Source organism: Trichosurus vulpecula, chromosome 2 (assembly GCF_011100635.1).
Source record: "Trichosurus vulpecula isolate mTriVul1 chromosome 2, mTriVul1.pri, whole genome shotgun sequence".
NCBI lineage: Eukaryota > Metazoa > Chordata > Mammalia > Diprotodontia > Phalangeridae > Trichosurus > Trichosurus vulpecula.
Genome location: NC_050574.1, coordinates 250,507,887 through 250,533,670, shown reverse-complemented (window position 1 = coordinate 250,533,670; position 25,784 = coordinate 250,507,887). Strand labels below are relative to the sequence as shown.

Below are 25,784 nucleotides of genomic sequence, written 5' to 3'. Positions count from 1 at the left end.
AATTTGGTTTTTCAGAAAAGTTTACAAATATATGAACTTCAGATGAACCATTTTAAAAGCCTGCATGCGCTAAAAAAAAAAAAGTCTGCATGCATTGAGACAAAATAGTTTATACTACTATACACTAGATGTTTTATTTTTTCCTAATTAGTGTGAATTCTTCCACTGTTGACAGCCTTTAAAAGAAAATTTGTGTTTTGGATGTAGGACTTTAAGTACATTTATAGCTAGTTATTCCCTTTAACACCAAAGAAAAAAAAAGTTTTCCATATTTTATTCACATCTGATACTGTCAAATTAAGCTGAACAATTCTAATGCCTTAACATGTGAAGAAAAAAAATTGCACCATCCGCCAAAGCAAATAGATAGTACCATTCAGATTACTTACAGAAAATGGTTGTCAAATGAACTACCCTGCAATGGAGTTTGTCACTTGGAAAAAACTTGCAGAATAAGCCTTCTGTGTTTTTATCATGCTAGTGAACAGTGTTTACTTTGCCCAAAAGCAAAGTAAATATCATAAAATATACAATTAACTCTTTCATGTGATTCTTTAGCTTATGCCAGATAATGAAAAATAGTAAAGGTTCTTTTGTTATAGTTAGCAAAAAAACATTATTCATTTCATAATGTTTTTGATTTTTTTTTGTAAGGACAGAAACATTTTTTTTTCCTATTTTTAGCTGCCTAAAAAAGCATCATACTAACAAGAAGATAAGTGATGCTCATACGTACATGTTTGTGTGAGTTGTAGCTTTTCGGTTGGAAAAATTAATTCCTAAATCGCAACTGATTTGGTGACACTTCTGTTGAGCAACCACAGCCAATAAGCAGCATCCCGCTACCTAAGTACTTGAATAGCAGAATGGCAAAGGTGTGGGGATGGTCACAGAAGCATGTATAAAGGCTCTCTGTCAATGATCCTATGACTACTAATGCCATTAAACTCTGCCTAATCAAATCCAAACTAACCTTCAGATTTGAGCTAATGTCTCAACTTGGTGCTCCATGAGAGAATATTCCATCATATATTCAATGAGCAATTATTAAGTGCCAAGCACTGGTAATACAAAGAAAAAAACAAAAAAAAGACCTTGGAATAATACAACAATAACTGAATATAAGGAGTTTATATTTTGTTGGAGAGAAACTTCATGTATATGGATAAGGAATTACAAAATATATAAAAAGTAGATACAAAGTAATTTCTAGTGAAGGAAGAGCCAAACAAAGAACTATAAAGTAAAGGACTAAAATAAACACAGTAAGGAACTGAATAACTGGTAAAGCCCATAGTAGATTTTGGACTTACAGAAGGGAAGATGTCAATTTGAGAAGAGATGACCAAAAAAGCACTTCAAGGAGTTAGCAGGACTTAAGTTGGGCTTGAAAGGACAGGTGGCTTCTGGAGAGGCTTGTTGACTAGAAATGACACAATCAATATTCAACAAATATTTATTAAGAAGTCAGTACCTGCAAAGACCTGTACTGGGTGGTGAGGGAGATAAAACAATAGCTAGGGTACACACAGCCCCCATTCTCAGGAAAGTTATAACCTCCTATTCTTGCAGTGGGATAGTTGAAAGAACCCTAAATGGGTGTCAGCAGACAAAGGCAGGCTCCAATACTAACTACGTTACCTTCCTAAGTGACTTCTTTCTGACATACTTCATCTTGATGTAGATGTGACCAAGGGTTCTCAAAGGCTATGTCAGTGGGGATACAAATTCTGGCAGTCTCCCAAGCTAGAATAAGACTTGGAAAAAAGGTTTAGCCAGGGAGTTGCCTAGTTAAATGTGGAAAGGCCCATCATAAGAAGCCTGGCTGGTGACAATAAGCTACAGAATGGACAATTTTTTGTTATCATGCACCCTCAGTATTACTGGCCACATTTTATAATCCTTTATCAATACTTCATTATGGTGAAGAGGTGGCCCAGGGATCATGAAGCCTATGCACCAACAGAAAACAACATGCTCTGGCAGGTTCAGCTAGTATGAGTCTGGCAATGAAGCACAGGGAGACCTTAACTAGGTGGTGAGAGCCTCATCACCAGACGGTCAGCCACAAAGTAATAAATATTTTGGTCACATCAACTCAAGAACCATCATCACCCTTCAATCACAGTATAAATTTGTATAGAGAAGGGCTGTATTGAAACAACAGACAATATATTTTGATTTACTATTTTAGTGAGAGTTCTGTGGTAGCTAGGCTTTGTTTACTAAAGCATTTATGTGAATGTCTATGCTTGTAGGCGGGCTGCATAAATCCGCACTGGGGGCGGATTTTGGACAGCCCTGGTAGAGAGGATGGCCCATATTACACTTTAATCCTTAACATGGTCAGTCAACTTACATTTATTAACCGTTCTACAATGTGCTAAGTGAAATGTACCTGCTCTCAAAGACCTTCCATTCTAAAGGGGGAGACAGCATGAACATATATTGGTAAATGCAAAACAGAGGAACCCACATATGAGGAACCCTGGAGAGGTAGGGATGGGGGGGTTAATAGGAAAGGCACTAACCAGGGGCAGAATCAGGAAAAGCCTCCTGCAGAAGGTAGTGCTTGAGCTGACTCATTAATGAAACCAGGGATTCCAGGAAACGAAGCTAAAGAAAGAATGAATTCTGGGCATGAGAAATAACCTGTATAGAGACAGGCAATGGAGTGTCATGTGAGAAATAGCAAAAAAGGCCCATTTGGCTGGACAGTAGGGTATGTGGAAGGGAATATTGTGTAATAAAGTTGGAAAGGTAGGATGGGGCCAGGTTGTAAAAAGCTTTAAATTGCCAAACACAATAGTTTAAATTAGGCTTCATACGTAGGTAGGTGTTGGGAGTTTGTTGAGAGGGAGGGAAAGGGAGGAGAGAGTGACATGGTCAGACCCGAGCTTTAGGAAAATCACTGTTGATTCTGTGGACGACAGATTAGAGTGGAGAGAGATTTGCAGCAGGCTACTGAAATAGTCCAGGGCCTGAACTAGATTGGTCTTGTGAATGCATAAAAGAGGACACATGTGAGAAAGGTTGTGAATAAAGAAAGCATTGGATTTGGCAAGATATTTGAGGTGAGAGTAAGGATGAAGGATGACTGACACTAAGGCTGTGAACCTGGAGAGGGGCAAGTTTGGGGGAAAAATATAATGAGTTTTGCTTAGCAAAGGGATGGGTTAGACAGAAGGGAAAGAAGATAATGAGTTCTGTTTTGAATGTATAGTGTGAGATATCCACATGATATCTAGTTTGAAATGTCCAATAGGCAATTGATGATGTGAGATTAGATCACATGAAAAATACTAAAGCTAGACTTACAGATCCAGAAATCAACTACATAGAGAAGATTATTGAACCCATGGGAGGTAATGAGGTCACTAAGTGAGAGTATACAGAAGAAAGACAAAAGGGTTCTGGTATTCCTGAGGTATACCTAACATTCAGGGATGGGTTAGAAGATGAAGATGGAGCTCTCAATGACTGGCCTCAATTTTCTCAGCAAAACACATTTGGCAAAATCTTCTGAGAGGATGGGAAGAAAGAGTGCCAAGGAAGGCCTTAGGAAAGAAGTTGAAGATTGAGACAACCACTCTAAGTGAATGGGATAAAGAATCAATTAGGGAAGAGTTATATTATGATATTTGTTAAATTAATATTATGTATAGACAACAGCAACAACCATTAAGTGCCCAGGATGTAACTAGTTATTGGGAATATAAAGACAAAACTGAAAACAGCCTCTGACTTCAAGGAGATAACATGAGAGGAGAGAGGGGGGACAGTTGCAGTTACATGCCTATTCTATAAACAAGGCATTCAATAAAACCAAATGTTCCTTTAATTAGGATTTCCAGATCAACCACAATGCACTCTGATCATCTTTCCAGCCATTTTGCTACACGTTTCCCACCTACACACCCCTCCTTTCCCTTGGTTCCCAATCCTCAGCCCTTTCACCTCTTACACTGGCAGCAGCAATCAAATTAATACAACAAAAAAGAACTAACAGTCAACTGCCCTAGGGTGGGTACTCACAATCCCAATAACTGCCTAGTACAAAACAACTCTCCCTGGCCTCTATTGCCTGATTAAAAATTAAACTCATTGAAAGCTGGGACTGTCTTGCTTTTTGTCTTTTTATCCCTAAGGCTTTTAATCAAGTACCTAGTTCCTTTTAAGGGCCTGATAGTTGCTTTTTTATCCATTTAGTTATTCACACTTGTCCCATCACCCCTCACAACTGACAGACAAATGTGGCTTATTTAGAGCAACACCATCTTTAGATTGACTTCCAACACTTGTGACAGAGCCCCACCACAAATGAAAAATATCAGATTTTAGCTCTGTCCAGTAAGTGAACTAAAATGTTCCATAAGTATAGAACCTTTAATATCTTGATACAGCTTATGCTATTGAAAAATGACACATAACCCTTTATTTATGAATTCTACTGTATGTCATGTGCCCAAATGGCATCCCTATTTATACTCAGTCTTATACATATAAGAGGGCCTTACAGATAAAGTATAATCCCCTTCATTGGCCAAACAAGCAAAATGAGGTGGAAAGAGACAAAGTGACTTGTCCAAAGTCACACAGTTAGTTGGTAGTAGGCAGGACTAGAACCCAGGTCTTTCGACTGTCACAGTAGTGCTCTTTATTTCTAATAAGAACTGTCTAGCCTGAAAAGCTGGACCTTTCCATAAAGAATGACCACTATATATTCTAGGAGAATTCTCCCTGTTATCCTTTTCCTGAGAGAAGGGGAGAGAGGCAACAGATCTGACCTCTTAGTTGCTCTGTTCTGTGGCCTGGTTTTTCAGGTGCACCAGCTACAAAGATGCCACATTCCCACACCTCCCTCTCCCCCTAAAATGATTGTAGTTTATCTCATCTGTAAGAAGAATGTAAGAGCCTCTCTCTCTTCTAACAGTCCATGAGTTTACAGAAACAAACAAAACAATCACACTCTGGATCCAAGAGAACCTTATATTCTGCCAGTTCAGGAAACAAGGAAGAAGGCTTTCACTAGGCCTTAGCACGAGGCTTTAACTGGAGTTGGAGCTTCCAAACTTAAGTATAGTATTTTAACAGTTTGTCTCTAATTTGGGACAATCAGTCTAATGGAGTTTCGACTCCCTAAGAGCAGGTTCTAGCCACAAAACCTATTGCCTTTGTTGACTCTAACTGATCAGTGTTCTCAGCATTAAAGGATACTTGGAAAGACTTCTGTCAGAAGATGAGATTTTATAGCTGAGACTTGAAGGAAGCCAGGAGAAGCCAGAAGGTAAAAAAGGTAAAGAGGAAGAAAATTCAAAGCATGGGGGACAGTCACTGAAAACACAAGGAGTCAGGAGATGGAGTGTCTTGTTCAAGGAACAGCAAAGACGACAGTGTCACTGAGTTGTAAAGTATGTAGAATGGACAAAGTATGAGAAGACTGCAAAGTAAGGAAAAAGCCAGGCTATGAAGGGTTTGAAGATTTCTTACACTCTCTGTACCTCAGTTTTCAAACCTGTAAAACAAGAATGTTAGAAAGGATGATTTCTAGAGTCCCCAAGAGTCTTAAATTTCTATAGCTCTAGGATTCTAGGCAGCTAAAATACAGATGCCACAAAGTTCATGTATTAATGTTCCTGTTTTTTATTGAGTCCTCAGGTGCTTACTTTTAGATAATTCTAATAGTACTACTTATTATGGGCTGAAAAGACAGAAGATCATTATTAAAAACAGGTATGCTGTCAGCAACAAAAAGTAACACCAAGAGAAAAAGGTAAAAAAAAAACAAACAAACCAAACTACAAGTCATGAAAAAAACACAGCTGCCTGAGGTAATTTAGGATAACAGCATAGGATTCAGAGCTGGAGAGACCTCTGAGTGGCTCTTAAATCTGAGGACTGTGAACTTATTTTTTTAACTCTGATAACTGTACTTTATGTAATTAGTTTCCTATATAATCCTAAATTGAGTTTTTAAATTTGTTTTTGAGACTTGGTCTCCTTACCTCACCCTGTCTGGAAGGGTGGCATCACTTACGGAATGGACAATCCTGGTGACCCTTCACTCCCAGGGATGTGCAATGCTGGTGTCAGACTTTGTACGGACACCTTGAAGGATTTAGTCCTCTGTAACTCCGAATTTCCAAGCTCAAGCAACACACCAGCTTCAGCTTCCCCATGGCAATGCCTTGTATTTTATATGTTTAAATACATACACACACACTACTTTTTTTTGTTTTGAGAAGTGGTCAATAGGCTTTAGATTGCCAAAAGGTTCCGTGACAGTTAGATGGCCTAGTGGATAGAGCACTGGTCCTGGAGTCAGGAAGAACTGAGTTCAAATCCCTTCTCGGACAATTACTAGCTGTGTGACCCAGGACCTATCATTTAACCTGTCTGCTTCAGTTCCTTCACCTGTAAAATGAGGATAATAATAACACCTACTTTCATGGCAGGGTTGCCATGAAAATAAAATAGGATAATGTTTGTAGAGCACTTTGCAAACCTTAAAGCACTATATAAATGCATGCTGCTGTTATTATTACAACACAAAAAAGATTAAGGTGCTCTAGTGCAAGTATATCATTTTGCAGATGAGAAAATGAAAGTTCCAACAGGTAAATGACTTAATCAAGGTCACACAGTTACTAAGTAGCAGAGCTGGAATTTTATTCCAGGTCACCTGACTCCAAATCCCTGTAATAAATCATTCCTCTTCATAATGAGTCTCCCTGAATCATCAACATAAGGTTAAACATATTTGCTATACTACACTTAAAACAACATGTTTAGTACATTTTAAAATAATTTACACAAAAAATTTATTAAATCAAAAGTTTTGGTACCTAAATAAGTTAAGTTTCAGCTACCTGCAAAATTTTCTCACACTGGACAATCTCATTCCCAATCATATCATGGAAATTACTGATTCAATCCATAATTTAGTACTTTTGGGACATAGTAAGAAAGCTAACTTCCCTCAGATTTAATTACTTCTAAGGAATTAGGCTGATAGTTTTTCAAGCCGGCCATTTAAAGAATCTACTTTATGTCTATGCTACAAGTAAGCAGACTACAAGAACATATCCATCCCCGAAAACTATAATTTTAGCTTAGCATAATTATCAGTTGGTTTAAAACAGATGTTTTCATTTTTAAAATGTATCTTTCTTTACACATCAGCAAATGATAATGAACATTACTTACCAATCTCTATTGAATATTCCCTTGATAAGTAGTCAAAGGACGGTAACTGCCTTAAATTTATGCTTTAAATTTTACCTATTTTACCTAAATGCTGTTTTTGGTCAAGCACATTTAAACAACAAACAGCACTGAATCCCATGACAAAATTTTTCCAACAGCTCTATTACCCTACATTAACTGCTGGACTCTCACCTGAAGACTTATCAAAAATTAGTCTTAGTCTTTTGTCTTGGCAATACTACTTAAATTTTTTAGTATCAAGTTACATCTGCTGTGTCTTAAGTATTTCATTTATCAGCAAATCAGTAAGGAGTTGAATTAGAATAATCCAGAAATCATAGGTAATTATACAGCTTTATAAAAATTTAGTGCTACTCATCTTTCCTGTCAGATTGGCTAACATGACAAAACAGGAAAATGATAAATGCTGGAGAGGATGTGGGAAACTTTGAACATTGCTACATTGTTGGTGGAGTTGTGAACTGATCTAGTGATTCTGGAGAGCAATTTGGAATTATGCCCAAAGGGCTATGAAAATGTGCCTACCCTTTGATCCAGCAATACTACTTCTAGGGCTATATCCCAAAGAGACCAGATAAGTAGGAAAGGGACCCATATGTACAAAAACATTTATAGCAGCTCTTTTTGTGGTGGCAAAGAATTGGAAATCAAGGGGATGCCCATCAACTGGGGAATGGCTAAACAAATTGTGGTATACGAATGTAATGGAATACTATTGTGCTATAAGAAATGAGGGACTTCATTATAACCTGGAAAGACTTATATGAACTGATGCCAAGTGAGGCGAGCAGAACCAGGAGACCAATATACACAATTACAGTCACAAAGTCTCTGTAAGGACTAACTTTGATAGACTTGACTCCTCTCATCAATGCAAGGTTCAAAGCCCCAAAAGACTCATCATGGAAAAAGCTATGCACATCCAGAAAAAGAATTATGGAGTCTGAATGCAGATGGAGGCAAACTATTTGCTCTTTTTCCCTTCTTTTTCGGAAAACCTGTGGAACTGAATGTTGTAAACTAAAAATAAATAAATAAATTTATTTTAAAAAAAGAAAATTTAGTGCTACTGAACCATTAAAAAAATTTTTTACAGGAATTTCATTTTCTGTTTTCTGTGATTTCCTTCACTCTAGCTGGCAATTTCCTCGTAAAAATCTTCAATTAGATCTCTTTCAAATGAGCTCAAAACAACTGAAAAGAAACAACAAATATTTTGAGTAAATTTCACTAGTCAGCAAATTCATGCTTATTTCCATGGATAAAAGTAAGGATAAAAGTAAGCAAACACACTGTATACAACATAATAAATAAAAATTCTATTTGATAATCCTTTCCAAAGTTAGCTAGTTTTGAGGTAGGCAGTTCTGTCCGTAAAAAAAGGTAAAGAACCTTCTTCCAACATTATGGAGAATATATTTAAGAAATATCTTTAAAAAGTAAGTTACTGTTAAACTAATGTTATTAAATACAGTAATCGTATTCTCATTTATCAGAAGCAAGAGAAAAATATAAAACATTAAATTTTCAAGCTATCTTGAAACCTGAGTTAGGTTACATCAAACATTTGGAAATACAGAATTAAGCTTAGCCACCAAAATTAATGGGTCACTATTGAAGGATTCAAAAAACACATATTTCAGTGTCCAAATATAAAATTATTTGCACTTACCAACTCTATCTCATTACCATGAACCTAATTTAATGTTTACTGGGCTATAACAACATGGAAAGAAGATAGTTAACACTCAGAAACATTACTAAATTTCAATTTGCTATGTAATCCCCAGTATCTTAAGATTTTGTGTTTTTCCCCCCACTCGACTTCCTGTTTTAACTTCTTAGAACTACAAAATCCACAAACTTAAACTACCTAAAAACATTTCTGCTTGGAATATATAATACTATATACGCCCTTTATGAAGTTAAACAACTTCTAGAACATATGGCATGTAAATCTAAGATGGTCACTTTTCTGTTGTGATCTACAGGAAAAAACCTAAATCTAAAAAAGGTCTTTACCACCCTTCACCAAGGCTTGAACGTACAGAGGTTGTCACAGTCCTTTATATCTCTAAAGCCAAAATATATTTACACCCACAATTTCTAGACAAAGATCTAGGATTTAATAAACACAGTTCTTAGAATCCTAGAATACCAATCCTAAACATTCCCTTTTTTCTTTGAAGTTTGAGCAAGCTTAGGGGATGAAACCAGAAAGGGTTTCAAGTGAAATAACTAGGCTTTAGCAGACCCTCAGGGTAGGCTGACAGCTTACAGTCACCACTACCACCCAAAGATGTGTGGCTCACCCCAACGATCACCAGCAGAACACTACAGCAATACAGTAGTAACTATAAAGTATTATTCCATAATAATTTTTTGGGATATAGCTAGAATCAGACCAATCTTATCTAACTGCATGCCGTTAGCAAGTAAATGGCAAGTAATTTTAGGAGAGTCATTTTAAGACTGGTTTTGAAATAATAGTGACATCAGTTAACTATACATTAATAGTCTGCTTTTCTACAAGCATAACAGGACACAGGTCAACTTTTAAAGTTATCAAATCTTTATTTTTCAAGGCTAAAAAATATATTCACCAGTTATAATTCAATGGATTTTAAAAGTGCACAGATACCTCATATATATACATTTCTATGTAAGTGTACTTAGAAGGGGAAAAATACTGAGGAAAAAAAATCAGAAATTGAATTTGGCATAATTGACATGAAAATCATTAGTTTTCCCTACTTTGTATATATGCTCTAGACTACTAATAAAATTATATTCTAATGCCGCCTCATAAGATGACTCCAGGTTCCTGATAGCTATGCTAGCAAGGCAAAAGTTCCTGGCAGGTCTTTCCCCTCAAACTGGAAAGACTCCAAGCAATTGGCCTATGATTGGACACACCCTACTTATTGTACAAGGACTGACTTGCTAAGTTCAGGGAGGCTCAGTCATACTTGGAGGGATGAGCTTTGAGGCCACAACAAATCTCATAGGCCATCAACAGTCATACAATTTGCAAAGTTAATTGGTAGCCCACACCTATGAAACCATGGATATACGAAACACTGAACTAAGTCCTCGATTTTATTTTTATATAAGGTTATAGCCCCCTTTTAAAAACAGAACCAATAAAAAGGAGGAATTCAATGAAAATAGATTAAAACTGATAGCTTATAATGTATGCTGTGTTAGCTAGCTACAACATATGATATGAACCAGACTGCTAGTTGGTTTTTTTAAGGAATACTGTTCTTTGCATAGAAGAGTTATGCTTTTTTGCAGTGATGAGTTCAAGTTTCAAACATCCACATCTTCCCATTGGTTCCTCCAAATGACACCAAGGGCACACATTTCTAAGATGGCTATCTAGCATATATGGTAGTCTGTGATGATGCACACTTTCTGTGTGAAGCCAACTAAATTTTTGAGAACTAAATTTGATACCTTGGATCTTGCTAGCACCATTATGCTCTAAGGTAGTAAACTTTTAAAGATACAACTTTTTGAGGGCAGAAACACTCAGGCAATAGGGAATTCCAAATATGGAATTCTTTCTCCAGAGGTTCTTTACCCCAGAGGTAAGATTTCAGAAACATTAGGAATCTCCTAGCCAGTCTTTACTATGTTGCTAATTCTTAGGGAAAGAGGTCATCTCTAAAGTAGTATCAAATCTTCATTTTACACACAATGGTTACCACTGACCTCTGAATCAAAATTGGTGGTCAGTGCAAAGTGAGGAATGATCCAACTTAAACCATCCAACTACTGAGTGCACCACGCAATGCAAGCATATGATGCACGAGTTATATTTTTGCACTGCAAAAAAGTAGCTGAATAGTGAGTCATTTTCAAGGTTGGCCCTCCTATTGCAATAATTTAAAGGCTCATAAATGTAGAACTTCAAGGGACCTTAGTCCACTCCTCTAACATTACAGATGAAGAAGCTGAGGCCCAGAGAAGTCACCTGCCCAAGACAAAATAACAGAGCCAGGATTTGAGGTCAGACCCCTCGCCAACAAATCAGGCTGTTCACAATACCAACCTGTAATACCTTCAAATCAGATATTTCAAAATGTAAATAATTGTTAGAAAAAATCTAAAGAGAGCTCATAATATATTAGCAGAGCATTCATTAAGGATTTAAGCCCTTAGCATGAAACAAGTATTTTCCTAGGCATAGTGGGAGAAATAAATGCAGAAAACACAAGTGTCTGCCCTAGGAAGCTGAGATGAAAGGAAACAATCAGGAAGCTAAATGGTCTGAGCTCTGCCTCGTTGTCTACACAGTGACTTCGGACAAATCACTTTTCAAGGATCCTAATTTCTTATCTATAAAAGAGATTGGACTAGATTTATCTCTAAGGTTCTCCTTCCAGAGGGGATGGGAAATTCTAGTTCATGAATTCTCCATTTCCATGCTCCTGCTGTTCACTTGTTTCTCAACCTAGGAGGTTTTGTTCATTTATCCCTGACTCTCAAACAAGTCAAATCTATCTTTAAGTTATTCAAGGTACCAGAGTTTAAAAGCAAATGTCTGTACTTAAAGTTGAGTGTAATAGGGCGGTCAATGAAAAAAAAAAACCCAACAGTGTATTCAAAAATAGCCACAGATATATTTGGAGTTTTTATTATAAATTCCAGGCATACACAAGCTTCTAGGTAATGTAGAAATTAAGAAGATGGATCCATTTTTTAAGACAAAGACTGATTCTATAATATGGCAAGAATGTTAATAGGCCCTAAGACTTTGGCTTTTTTAAGTTTACTCTGAAACAACAAGGTGTTAATTCTACCTTCTCTGGGACTATCAAGGACTAGGTAGAAAGTAATCTGTCTTTTTCACTCAAATATACTCAAGTTCGTCTATCTTTTCTCTGTCTTCATCTGCTTCTAACTAGTAACTACATTCACGCTTCTTTTCCTCATAGATGCTGCAGCAGACCTTTAGGAAGCTGTCTTATTCAGACAAACAGTAATTCCAGAAAGAACTTCAGCTTATTTTGAAAAAAGTATCAAATTTTTCTTTTTGATTTCCATTTATATTGTGTATACTTGATCTTAAACTCCTGACTTTAATAATGGGCATTTTTCAAATTCTATTCTTGATCTATAGAAGTAAAGGTAACCATTCTTATTGACCCATTATCAATAAAGAGGATGGTTATTTAAGAATGGAGAGCACTGTTTTGTAAGTATTTTATAAATGCACCCCTCCACCAAAATCTAATAACAGTAAAATGTCTTTTCAATCTTTCTGGTAAATAAAGATTAATATAGATTGAATGTATTTGGAACAGAAAATACTGAATTTCTATCCATATTTCACAAATTCAAGTCAAAGGACCCCATTATGGATCATTTCTATGCAAGTTAAGGAAGGCTTTTTCCTCTCCAATGAATTGCAAGGTGGAGGAGGGGTGCAGGTAGAGGGGAAAACAGGTCAAAGAACCTCCAAAAAGATATGGGGGACAGGATCATAAAATTTAAATGACTTACCCATTAGATTGACAATTTAAATCCTATTAAATACATATAAGGATGGGGTGTATGTGTGTGTATGATGTGTGTATTTATGTATAGCTTAGAGAAAAAGAAGAAAAAAAGACAAAACAGAGTGCATGAAAGTCTGTGTATTAACCACCCCCATCTTGTGGCTTTTTGGGACACTACTATAGAACACACAGAAGCTGTTGCATTTCTGCAACTAGTTATCATCTGTTGGTAACTGTCTCACTGGCTAGACTGAATTAATAAAAAAGACAAAAGGTTCCCTAGACATGCTTTCACCTTGAGGTCATTCATACGGAGGTAATGATATTTATAGGGGAAAAAAATGTAAATACTTTCAGTGTAGTTCTTGACTGGCTGCCTCAAAAAAAATAAATTACCTAAATTCTAGGAAGTAAACATGCTATAACTAATAAAACTTGTTTTCTTTACATACACACACACACACACACACACACACTCTCTCTCTCTCTCTCTCCAGCTCTGAGATTGTCCAAAAAAAAAAAAAAAAAAGTGCAGAATTGTACAGCTTTTACGAAAATTTTTTAAAAAGCTGTAATGCTTTCCATTCTGACAAAACAATTACAGCAGGGTAAGGAACACATGCACACGTCAAAGAACCATTTGGGAAGATTTCAAGAGTTACCAAAGTTAACTACCAGAACAGCAAACAAGCTACCACCGTAAAAGTCAAGCTCCCTGTTGCATTACTCTACTGAGAGGACGGTAAGAAGAGCAAAAAAGTAGAATACCAGAGATCACATCCTTAGTCAAATGCCAGACAACAGTACAAAGGAGAACCTCTCACTGAGAGTAACAGTTTAGAATTCATTCTACATTTTGTCAATTTAGATTTTACAAGGCTTATTAGGTTTCACATATTTAATAAGAAAAATTCACACCTCCTGCAAAATGCTTGTTGAAATAAGTGAAGAAAGCACAACGGACTAAACACATTTTTTAATAAAAAAAAAAATCTTGACTAACGTATGCTTTGAGTGACTATTTCTTTTCATCAGTTTAATCAGTTCTGTCCTATTTCAGTTTGGCTCTCTCGACTGCTTCCTAAGAGATCTCAGCACATCCTACACAATACACCCGTCAGGGTCATCCAAGGCTGCTTTTGGGTGGGGGCAGGTGGTTTCTGCCATCCTCTAATCTCCAAGAACCCTTTCCTCATCATCTAGTTTGCTTTCAGGTGTCCCTGTTGGTTCTGCATAGCAGTAAAGGATATTCTTCAGAAATTATCACTACTGAAGTTTTTTTTTTTTAAATACTTCAGTTTGCCTCTCTGTTGACTCTTTTCTAAGAGTGAAGGATCAGCACATCTTAAAGAATTCATCAGGAACGCCAAAGCGGCTTGTGAGTGGGAGCAAGGGACTCGTGCCATCCTCAGGTCCACAGGAGCCTTTCCTCATAATCTGGTTTCCTAGTGGTTCTGCAGCAAAGTAAAGGAGACTCCTCAGAAATACCACTATTAACTTTGAAACATAAGGTTTCCAAGGGTTTATGTGGTGGCAAGGTCCGAGGGAGGGAAAGGAGGAGGAGGAAGAGGACAGAAAGGAGACAGAGAAGAGGAGGGAAGAGGGAGACAGGGAAGTGGGGAGGAGACAGGGGAGGGAGGAAAAGACAGAAAGGGGAGGGAGAAAGAGACAGAGGAGGGGAGGGAGGAGGAGACAGACGAAAAGGGAGATGGAGACGGGGAAAAAGAGGGTGGTGAGAGGAAAGAGGGACAAAAAGAGGAGAGGGAGGAGACAGGAGGGCAAGTTAAAGAGAACACAGACAAAAAGGGGGAGAGGAAACGGAGAGAGAAAAGGGGTAGAAAGAGGGGAAGGGAGAGAGAAAGAGAAGAAATGGTGGGAGACGACCTTTTCAAAAGGTGTGACAAATCAGGAAAATATGGGCTGTGAAGCTCCACCATCACTCCCTCCCTCCCATTCCCCCCCCCCCGCCCCGCAGATCACTAGAGGAAGTTCACGTGGCTCTCATCCTGGTAGAGGCGTCGGGTAGCAGGACGCTCCAGGGTGGGGGCAGGGAGCGGGGCAGACCCGTGCTCCCCACGCGGGCAGCGTGGCCCGGGCACCTACTCCGGCCTCTCCCGTCAGCACCTAGGGGGCCAGGCCGGCGGGGGCATCCCGCGCGTAGGAAGAAGGGGGGGGCGGGGAAGGGGGAGAGGAGGGAGTGCACGCGGCTTCGAGGCCGGCGCAGCGGCGGGAGGGGCCGGGCCTAATCACATGGCGCACTTAACGCCGAGCGGAGCCGGCATCTTCACTCCCCCCCTTCCCCCGCCTCCCTCCTTTCCTCCCTCCCTCCCTTCCTCGAAGCCTGGATCTCCATCCCGGCCCCGGCCACTCCCCAGCCCAAGTCCAGGAGGCGGGAGAGGCCTCCTCCTCCGCAGGCTGGAGGAAGCGACTCACTTTTCTCCCCCGGCCAGCTCCTTCCCCTCGCTGTTGCCATAGGCGTTGGCCTCGCCGGAGCCGTCCTTGGGGGAGTTCGACGAAGGCTGCTGTGGCTGCGATGCCTGGGGCTGGGCGCTCCCCTTTCCCAGCTCCTGCAAGATTTCCGAGTGGGAGCTCGACAGCCCCCGGGCCAGGGGCGCCGCGGGCTGGCGGGCGCCTCCACCCCGCCAGGGGAACAGCTCTCGGGCCGCGGCGGCAGCCCGGACCCCGGCTCGGGGGCGCCGGCACAACGTGGTGAGGGGCTGTCCCCGCCTCAGAGCCGCCCCGGCGGCGGGCGGATGCAGCAGCAACTCCCGTAGCATCGCGGAGCCTCGGAGCCGCATCATGCCGGCCGCTAAGCTTCGCTCACCCCCGCACTATCCACCCCCACCCGGGGCTTCTCTCGGTGCCGACTAGAGAAGGAAGGATGCGCCGGATCAGCGGTTACTCGGGAAGGTTCTCGAGCCGCGGGAGTAACGAAGGCCTATGGGCTTGGGAGCTGGAGTGGAGAATGGGAAGGAGGCGGCGTGGCGAGGATCCTAGCCCAGGTGGACGGCTACCGTGTGGCCGCTGTTGCTGCCGCTGCTGCTTCTGCTGCTTCTCCGGCCGCCGAGGGCTCTGCACTGAGGCCCTAACCAGAGGGGTGGGACGGAGACATTCCGCTCTCGCCCACCCAGAGGCGGGAAGCCGGAAAAGGCCCGCCCGCCACGCTAATTCTTATTGGCTGACAGGACAGACTTCTCTTCTGATTGGGGGACGCAGCAGTCAAATTTCTCTCGAAGCCCGGTGTTCAAGGGGGGCAGGTGGAGAGGGGGATGAGGAATTAAACTGACGTAGGAAGAGAGGGAGGGTCTGGGTCCTGGGCTTCTGACCCTTCTCGCGTGCCCTCAGGCTCCTAGGGGTGCTTCGGTTTTTCTTGTCTCTGTAACTGCGGAACCCAAGCGTTTTTGCAGTTTGCAGCCTAAACTATGAAAAGCAGCGTAGGCGGCAGGAAGGTTCTTGACTTTGGGGCCTTAAACTTGGGGAAACTGATGGGCCCTGAGTCCTTGGCTTTAGAGCAGAGGGAGCTGAGGGCAGCTGGGAATGAGGGTGGATTGAGTTCTGGATGCAGCCAGGCTTGCATCGGGACCCCCAGCTATCTGATAAAGCCATGGAGAAATGCACTTAGCCAGAGCAGTCCCGTTAAGAGGATCATGATTTCTTTCCCAAATGGCACGTTTTTCAGTTAATTTTTTTCCCCTGAAACTTTCCATGTTTGGCTTCCACCCAGATATGAAGTGTTTTGGAAAAAATGAATAAAATCCTTTCAGCTATGTGACTTAAGCCACAAAGGAGAAGAGAAAAGGGGGGAGGGGGGAAGAACAAATTTCCCTTCCTCTAGGAATTATTTTTAGGTCCACGCATATGCTTCAAAAAGTAAGAATTTTTAATTGCAGCCGTTCAACTTAGACCAGTTACTCGTTAGCTTGAAAATAAAACCTTAAGTAGTTGGGGTTTTTTTATACTTTCAATTTTAGGTAATCTGCTTTATTGTTTAAAGAGAAAATGTCCAAGCCTGCTAATAACTGTCAACTTAGACTAAACTTTATATCTATATCTCTTCATTCTTAGCTTGAAATCTCTCGTGAATTCGGGATCCTAGAAATTCCACTTAATTTAAACTCTTTGCTGTGTGCCATGATCCCTTTTTTATGATGCTTCCTAATCAGAATGTTTTTACATATACCGCTAAAAATAGATTTAAAATTCATGGGTGCACAAAGTTTTCAGAAGTAATATTTATGAAACATGAATGGTAATGTCAGAAATAGCTCAGCAGGTTTAGTAATTAAAGAATCTTGACATTTTTCATTAAGTTAATAGTAAAGAAAGTCTGGTTGCACTTAAGTTATGCAGCCTTTCAAATGCCAGAACCTTCCTGTGCACGTTTTTTTTTCATTCCATCAAATGCTAACTATATTGGTTGATCTACCTATAGGACAATCTTTAGGTGTTTGCTCACATTGGGTATGCTTGAAAGCCTTCCCCATCCCCCATTCCACCCCTACACCCCCCCCCACTCCCTAATCCAGAAAGCCCTATCCAGGAATTGAGAGCTCCATTTAAAAGCTACCTCCTCAGAGAATCCCACCTTCCCCCTAATACCTCACATTGAATTTTGCTTAGGCATTTATTTCATATTATTGTGTACAGCTGGTTATCTGGTTTTGTGTCTTCCTGTAAGCTCTGTGAGAACTTCATCTTTACTGAGCTTTTTCTCCTTACTAGCACCTAGCACCATACTTTTCACATTGCAGGCATTTAATAAATGTGTGATCAGTTTACTGAACTTTAAGAAGACTAACAACTGTAAAAACACAATCTTTAAAAAAAATAAAAAAGCCTTGATACAATTTAATTTTTTTTCTTTACTGTACATACCCTGGGCAAGTCACTAGACCTCTTGAGCGCCTTAGGCAATCTCTAAAACTGTAAATTAAACCAAAGACAATGAACTGAGTTTCCTCACCTGGGAGAGTTCCCTAGATTCTTCAAAGTATGGGAGTGGGACCCCTGGGGGATGAGGGGGTCCAGAGGTCAAACTATTTTTATAAAAATAAGATGTTTATCCTGTATATAGCTTGCTTTGTATGTATTTGTTTGCATGTTGTTTCTTCCCCGCTTAGATTGTAAGCTCTTTGAGGGCAAAGACTTTTTGCCTCTTTTTGTATCCCCAGCCCTTAGCACAGTGCTTGATTGATTTATAAATAAATAAGAAAGGTTTCTGAGCTGTCACAATCTTGAAGGTATTTGAGGGTCTGAGATAAATTTTTCAGGATCTTAATGCTTTTCTACAGTATATAGCTGAATAACAAAATTCTTCCATCACAAAAAAATACCATTAGTTTATGGTTTTGTAGAAATTTAAAAACATACAGAAAATCATGTTTCCTTTAGACAGCAGTTTAAAAGAACTATAGTTTAAAATTACATTTGTAGTTTTGGTAGTTAATTCTTAGGGAGTCTATATGTGCAGGTCCTTTTTCTGTTGTTGGTAGTTTTTTGTTTTCACTGGGTAAAGTCCTAAGACTTACTTTCCCCTACAATACATGTTGTTATTGTTTAGTCATTCAGTAGTGTCTGACTCTTTGTGTCCCCAGGGACCATAGTATGCCAGGCCCTTCCATCCTCCATTATCTCCTGAAGTCTGTCCAAGCTCATGTAAATTGTTCCATGATACCATCTATCCATCTCATCCCCTTTTCCTTTTGCTTTCATTTTTGTCCAGTGATTTCCATCTTCTCATTATGTGGCCAAAGTATTGAAACTTCAATATTTTCCTTCCAATGAATAGTCATTGTTAATTTCTTTAAGTATTGTCTAATCTGATCTCCTTGTTGTCCAAGGAACTCTCAAAAGCCTTCTCCAGCACCACAATTAGAAAACATGTATACATACATACACAATACATATAGATTAATATAAAAGGAAGTAATCCCTATCAAGTAATGTGATAAACTTGCATTCCTGCTTTTGAAAACACAAGTTAAAGATGGTTTAAAACTATTCATTGGACCATGAAAGCATCTCTTTTAAAAACACATCTAATTTCCCCCTAAAATAACTAAGCATAATTTAGAAAGTGTCTCAAAATACAATTCAGGATTTCAAGATGCTATGAAGGCAATCAAATTAAGCAGATCTGAGTTCAGTGCCCAGGTTACCGGCTATACAGAGACAATTGGAAAGAAAAAAGTGGAAGAACTACTAGAAAAATGTAGGTAAAATGAGGGTAAACACATACACTTTGTAGTATAAAAGACGTCATCAAAGAAATGCGTGATTGAAATGATGAGCTGGTCACCTGACAAGAGGGAAGGACAATTGACAGCCTATGTGTTCTGTTGGTGTCCTGTCAATAAAGAGCAAGAATGGTGGAATCCTTGTGGAAAATTTATGGAAGGACTTGGACAAGAGTCACACAGGATGGGCAGGCATGGATTGAATATGATCTGCATTGTTAGAGGGAACACACATTAATGAGTTCACAGATTCGTTGTAGAACTCAAATATAAACATATATATACACATGTATATTCATATATGATGTCTATACATGCATCATGGTTTCACACTAGGGTGTCACTGCTAGTCTTGAGAGCACCAATCTATTGCACATTAGTACCAATGATTCAAAGTTCACTGCTTCTATCTTCTGTCCAAATAGCTGAACTGTTGGCTTATCCCACTAAATTTTTGACCACCTCATCAGCTCTTTATAGTGAAAGGTAAGGGAATCAGTTACTTGAACAATACGGAGTGTTGTTCAGCAGATTACTTCACTTCATGGTGCATTGGAAATGGGGATGCATTTGGACTAAAGACCAGGGTTATAAGTAATCTACCACTTACTACTTACTGTGTGATCTTAGAAAAGTCATAACCCTCTAGGCCTGTTTCTTTGTAAAATGAGGGTGTGGGATTAGTTAGTCTAAAAGGTCCCTTCCAGAGCTAAATCTATTCTGATATAAACCTTCATGAGCTTCAGTTTCCTAGTCTGTTAAGTAACATTTACACTACCTCTATTTCATAGAGATCCTATGAGAAAAGCACTTTGTATGATAGAATCTGTTCTATAATAGTGAGTTATTTGGGCTCCATAAAACATCAATTGCAATGTCAGATAATCAGTAAACAAGCATTCATTAAGGGCTTATTATGTACCAGGCACTGTGGTAAATGCTGGAGATAACAAAGAAAGGCCAAAAAAAAAAAAATCCCTGCCTTTAAGGAGCACACATTCTAGTGGGGAAAACAACATTTAAATAACTAGGTAAGTAAAAGATAAACATAAAATGGATGGAAAGTAATCTCAGACAGGAATACACTGGCAGTTGGGCAATCAGGAAAGGCCTCCTGCAGAAGGTGTGATTTGAGCTGTTTTGGATGAAGCCAAGGGAAACAGAGGCAGAGGTCATTTGAGAGAAAATTCCAGGCAAGAGACAAGAAGTGAAGTGAAAGTAAGGCCAGTATTGCTAGATTCTCGACTATATGGGGAGAAATGTGGAAAAAAAGACTGGAAAAGTAGAAGTTAAGTTTTGAAGATCTTCAAATATCAAACAGAGAATTATGTATCTGATCCTGGAGAAAATAGGGATACACTGGGGGTTTTTTGAATGGGGGGCAAGGCATGACATGGTCAGACCTGCATTTTGGGAAAATCACTTTGGCTGTGAGTGGATTGATGGATCAGAGCAGGGAGACACTTAAGGCAGAGAAACCAATCAGAAGGCTGTTTTCTAAGTCTATAGGTTACCAATTAATAAATTGCTAATTTGTATCTGTGGATGGAAAAACAGAAAAATCTCTTAGTGAAAATATTCTACAGAATTCTTGACCAGACAAACAAGAAAGTTCCCAGACTGACAACTCCATAATTGGTTGCCTTGCTCCTCGATGGGTATGCTTTCTCCCACTTTTCTTCTATTTCCACCAAATGACCTGAGACCAGATGCCATTGTCTCCAATCTCCCCACCTGTCTGAAAGGGACTGAAATTCCACATTCCATAGAGCTTCCTCTTTCCATGTCCTGACCTTGCCTGATCTGCCTGCAAGGGAAAGACAAATATGTTCTTCTATCCTGTTGGTTACCTGGCTTAACCACTTGAGAGGACTCTAGTTGAAGCCATCATACCCCTAGGGGATGTTGATAACCTATCTGAATTTAAATGAACAACTCCCAGCACTGCATCACAGTGATTCCTAACTGCTTTCTCATCATTTACACATTGTTCTCTATCCTCCATTCCCACTCCCTTCTTCCCATACCTGCTACCTCCAGGATCAAATATGAAGACCTCTGTTTGGCATTTAAATCTCTTCAAACCCAACTCCTTTCTACCTTTGTGATATTATATCTCACTTCCTTCCATTGTACTCTACAGTGACATTGGCCTCCTGATGGTTTCTGAGTCCTTGCATTTTCACTGGCTGTCCTGGAATTCCCTCCCTCATTACCTCTGCCTTGTTTCACTGATTTCTTTCATGTCCTAGCTAAAATCCCACTTTCTGCAAGAAGCTTTTCCTGAGATTATCCCACTGAAATTATCTCCAATTTATCCTGTCTGCATCTTGTTTGTACGTAGTTATTTGCATGGGGTCTCCCTTGTTGGATTGTAAGGTTCTTGAGGCCATTGCCTGTTTTTGCCGTCTTTGTATCAGCACTTAGCACAGTCCCTGGCACATAGCAGATACTGAATAAATGCTTCTTGACTTAGTTTGACAGAGAAAGATGCTTTCCTGTTGAGGATTGCTAAATTGGTACAGAAGCAAGTAGCAGTAGTGATAGGGGACTTTAGCTACCTGGAAATATCATTCCATTAAAAGCATATCTAAAACATTTTTGTCTTACCTTGTTAGCAGTTTCATCTCAGAAGGCAGAGGAATCAGTCAATTGGCAAGTATCTGTCAAGAACCTACTATGTGCTAGTTAAGCCCTAAGAATACATGTTCAAAAAATGAAACAACCCCTATTAACATTGATCCGACATCCTAGTAGGGGAGATAAGTATATATGAAGATGGATGCAATTTAAACACAAAGGGGCAAAATACATATATGTATGAAATGGTTTAAAATACAAAATAATTTGGGAGGAAGGTCACTAGCAGTTGTGGGGAAGTGGAGGAAAGGGAGAAATACGGAAAATCTTGTAGAAGATGGTACTTGAGCTTCATCTTAAAGCAAATGAGGTACTCTGAGGTGGAAGTAAGGAAGAAGTGCATCCCATGCATTTGGGACAGCTCATGCACAGGCACAGACATGGCAAATATTGTTATATAATAGAAAAGATACTGGATTTGGAGTCATGAGACCTAGGTTACATACGCTAGTATGTCATTTGTGATCTCAGGCAAGTCATCTTTTTGAGGTTCAGTTTCTTCATCTATAAAATGGGTCTAATATAACCACTTATTTCACAGGGTTGTTGTGAGAGGAAAAAGAAAACTTTGTAAAGCAAAGCAACATAGAAATATGGATTGTTGTTGCGTTAGATTAGAGTGTTAGCATATCCCCTAAGCTCTACTCTGGGCCCTTTTCTCTTCTTCTTTCTCCTGCTGTTCTTATCAGCTCCATTGGATTCAGTTATCATCTCTAAGCAGATGATTCCCAGATCTATTCATCCAGCCCTAGTCTTCCTCTTGAGCTCTAGTTCCACATTAAAAATTGCCTCTTAGACATTTCGAACTGGATGGCACCTCAAATTCAACGTGTCCAAAAGAGAACTTATCTTTCCCCCAAACCTTCTCCTTTTCCCAACTCCTCTATTATTGTCAAGGTCACCAGGATCCCCCAGTCATTTAGGCTTCAAACTCTGGTATCCTCCTTAATTTCTCACCAATTCTCACCTCACCTAGCTAATTCATTGCCAAATCTCGCCATATCTACCTTCAGAGCAACTCTCTTGTACTTTTCCACCTCTTCATTCACACGTACACCACCCTCATCACCTCATCCCTAGACTACTGAAATATTCTCCTGGTTGGCAACCTGCCTCAAATCTCTCCCCACTCTCATCCATCTTCTACTCAATTGCTAAAGTGATTTTCCCAAAGTGCTGGTCTTACCTACTCAATTAACTCCAGTGTCCTTCAGAATCAGATATTTAGCACTGAAAAATGTGTTTAAAGATCTTCATAATCTGACTTCTCCCTACCTTTTCAGTCTTCTTACTCTTTACTTCCCTCCATGCATTCTATGATCCAGCTATAATGGCTTACTTGCTATTCCTAATACACACCATTCCATCTCTATGCATTCCCTCTCACCCCCCAAGCTATCTTCTCATATCCTTCCTTTTGTGGCTAACTCCCTTGAGAAGCTCACCTCCATCCAATAGGTGCTTCCACTTCCTTTCCTCCCACTCACCTCTTAATTCTCTATAATCTCTTCTACCACCATCATTCAACTGAAACAGCTCTCTCCAAATTACCAGTGACCTTTTAATGGTCAGATCCAGTGACCTTTTATCAATCTTCATCCTTCTTGACCTCTCTGCTCTTTGAGAGTGTTGATTGTGCTTTTCTTCTTGATAGCCTTTCCTCTCTAGATTTTTGTGGACAGGGTAGCTGATAAGCAGCCTTCAGGCTGGATATCCTCCATGGCCATTTGCAACACTCTCCTTTGTTATTTCTACTTCTTAGTTTTCCTTGCTTCCTTCAAAAGTCAGCTCATACCCACCTTCTGCAGGAGGCCTTTCCTGGTCCCTCCTTCTTACCGCCAGTGCCTTCCTTCTGAGATGAACTTCCATCTATTTGGAATATATATTTTATATGCTTATTTATTTATTTACATGTCTCCCTTATTATAACTTGAACTCTTTCAGGGAAAGGAGAGCATAAGCATTTATTCAAAGCTCATTGACTGACTCTATCCCCTTTTTTTCTTCTCTTTAAGTTTTTTTTCCCCCAGAACTTAAATACCAACTAAAAGGAGCACATTCATGTACACAGCAGAACAGAAAAGGGGAATTGTACTTGAAATTGTGAATATTATGTGAGTTACTTGATTTTCTTTTCAGGTATGTAATAAATCCAACACTTTCAAAGCTATCTTGCTTGTTAGTGATTCCTTTTGATCTTCCTTTTGTTCCCTTCTGTGTATTATAGCACTTCACTGACTGTCTTTGATTTCTCTTTTTGACAGCTCTATTCCTATTATCACTTTCAACCTTTCAAATGAAAAAAAATTGTAATAAATATGCATAGTTAAGCAAAATAAAGTCTTATAATTGTCCAAAAATATACATCTCATTCTGCAACTTGCATCACCAGTCTGTCATATAGTAGGTAAGATCAACATTGATCCCCTGTAATTGGGGTTGGTCATTGCACTGATCAATTCTTTAATCTTTCAAACTTGTTTTTATTTATAATGTGGTTGTTATTATATACATTGTCCTCCTAGTTTTGTTCATCTCACCCTGTATCAGTTCACACAAGTCTTCCCAAGTTTCTCTGAAACCATCCATTTCATCACAGAATCTTATAGCTCAATCATATTCCATTACACTTTTATACCATCATTTTTTTTCATCTGGGCCTATTTCTGGCCAGAGGAATTGACAAAGTAGAAGTGATGAAAAGCCTAGCAGAAAGTGACCATCATTTAGGAAAACAACTTGTAGAAAGTTCAAAGAAATACACACGATACTATAACCTCATGCTCTAATGGGATAAAAGGCTCAAGAGAGATGAGAATCTCTTCAAAAAGAAATGTTGATAACATAATAGTGCACTAACCCAGTTGACAAAGGGAAGGGAAATCATAGAAAGAGACCTGTGTGACTACACAGAAAGCTCTTCTATGAGCTAAAAGGACCTATTCAAATAATCATAAGAGAGGCACATAACCAAAGACATATACAAAAGACTGGCAGGGGCACAAAAGGCTCTTGACTTGAAAAGGGCAGAACCGGCGTGGTTAAAAAGCAATGAAGCCAAAGATAGGTGAGAAGATAGTAAGACAGTACCTATCTATGTGAGATAAGTTCAAATATCCAGGCCCAGATAAATTACATCCTATAGTACTGAAAGAACTTAGAGAGGAAATCAATGACTCTGAGGAACTGTGGACAATGGGAGGTTAGGAATCATAAAGCTAGGCAAAAGTCTCAACTTCAAAAGGGGGAGAAAGGAGTGGATTTTGGAAACTCTAGACTGGAGCTTGAAGTTGTCAGGCCCTTCCACCTTACTGCCAGTCAGTCTTTTGAGACTTCTCTTGTCTGTCCCAAGGGGAAAGGGGGCAAAAAAAGGAATGATTAAAGAAATTAGACATATAGCTTTGCTGATGTTGTAACACGAACTTCTCAATCCAGATCATTCCCCACTGCTGTGACATCTGCATAACCCATCCACTGGAGAGGGAGGCAGCCTGGTATAGTGGAAAGCATGTTGTATTTACAGCTAGGAGGGATGGGGATTGGAATTCCACTATTGACACTTACTCCTTGAGTGGTCATAGGCAAGTTATTTGACTCCTGTCTCAATTTCTTCATGTATTTCACAGAGATAATACTTCTTGTTATATACCTCATAGAGTTGTGAGGATCTATTAAGGTACTGTGTATAAAGTGTGTTGTCTACCTTACAATGCCATATGAATGCTGGCTATTGTTAGGAATATTTGCTCTGCTTTGTCTGCTTTGCTGACTGATGTTGCTCCCAATTAAAATTCCCAAACAAATTCCTAAATGGATAGTTAGTGACCTTTTAGAAAGACAAGCAGGGTTGGAGTCTGAATCAAGACCTAAGCATACTATTTTTCACTTTCTTCTTTTGTTTTGTTCAAGTTTTATTCCAAAATGACTAATATGTAAATATTTTACATGATTGCACATGCATAACTTATATCTGATTGCTTATCATCTCAGAGAAGAGGGAGATGAGGGAGGGAGGGATAAAATTTGGAACTTAAAAGTTTTTTAAAGAAATGTTAACAATTGCTTTTAGCTCCCAGCTCATGGTGGTGAAGGTGCAACTTCTTTTGGTCGTCCTGAATCTGGGTTCATCCAACACCCACAGTGAACAGGCCAAACTTCCACCTTCTTTGCCACC

The 25,784-nt window shown here is 39.4% G+C and overlaps 1 protein-coding gene across 2 annotated transcripts in view; it reads right to left on the bottom strand.

Annotated features, from left to right (window-relative positions):
* Window positions 1-15,888, bottom strand: part of GLS (glutaminase) — an 86,842-nt gene extending 70,954 nt beyond the window's left edge. Inside the window, exon 1 of one of the 2 annotated variants that reach the window (XM_036744217.1) lies at window positions 15,168-15,888. In XM_036744217.1, coding sequence (XP_036600112.1) covers window positions 15,168-15,535 — 368 coding nt within the window. In that variant the 5' untranslated portion in view covers window positions 15,536-15,888. The remainder of the gene's footprint in view (window positions 1-15,167) is intronic. The other variant, XM_036744218.1, reaches the window with a different exon arrangement.
* Between the last annotated feature and the right edge of the window lie 9,896 nt (window positions 15,889-25,784).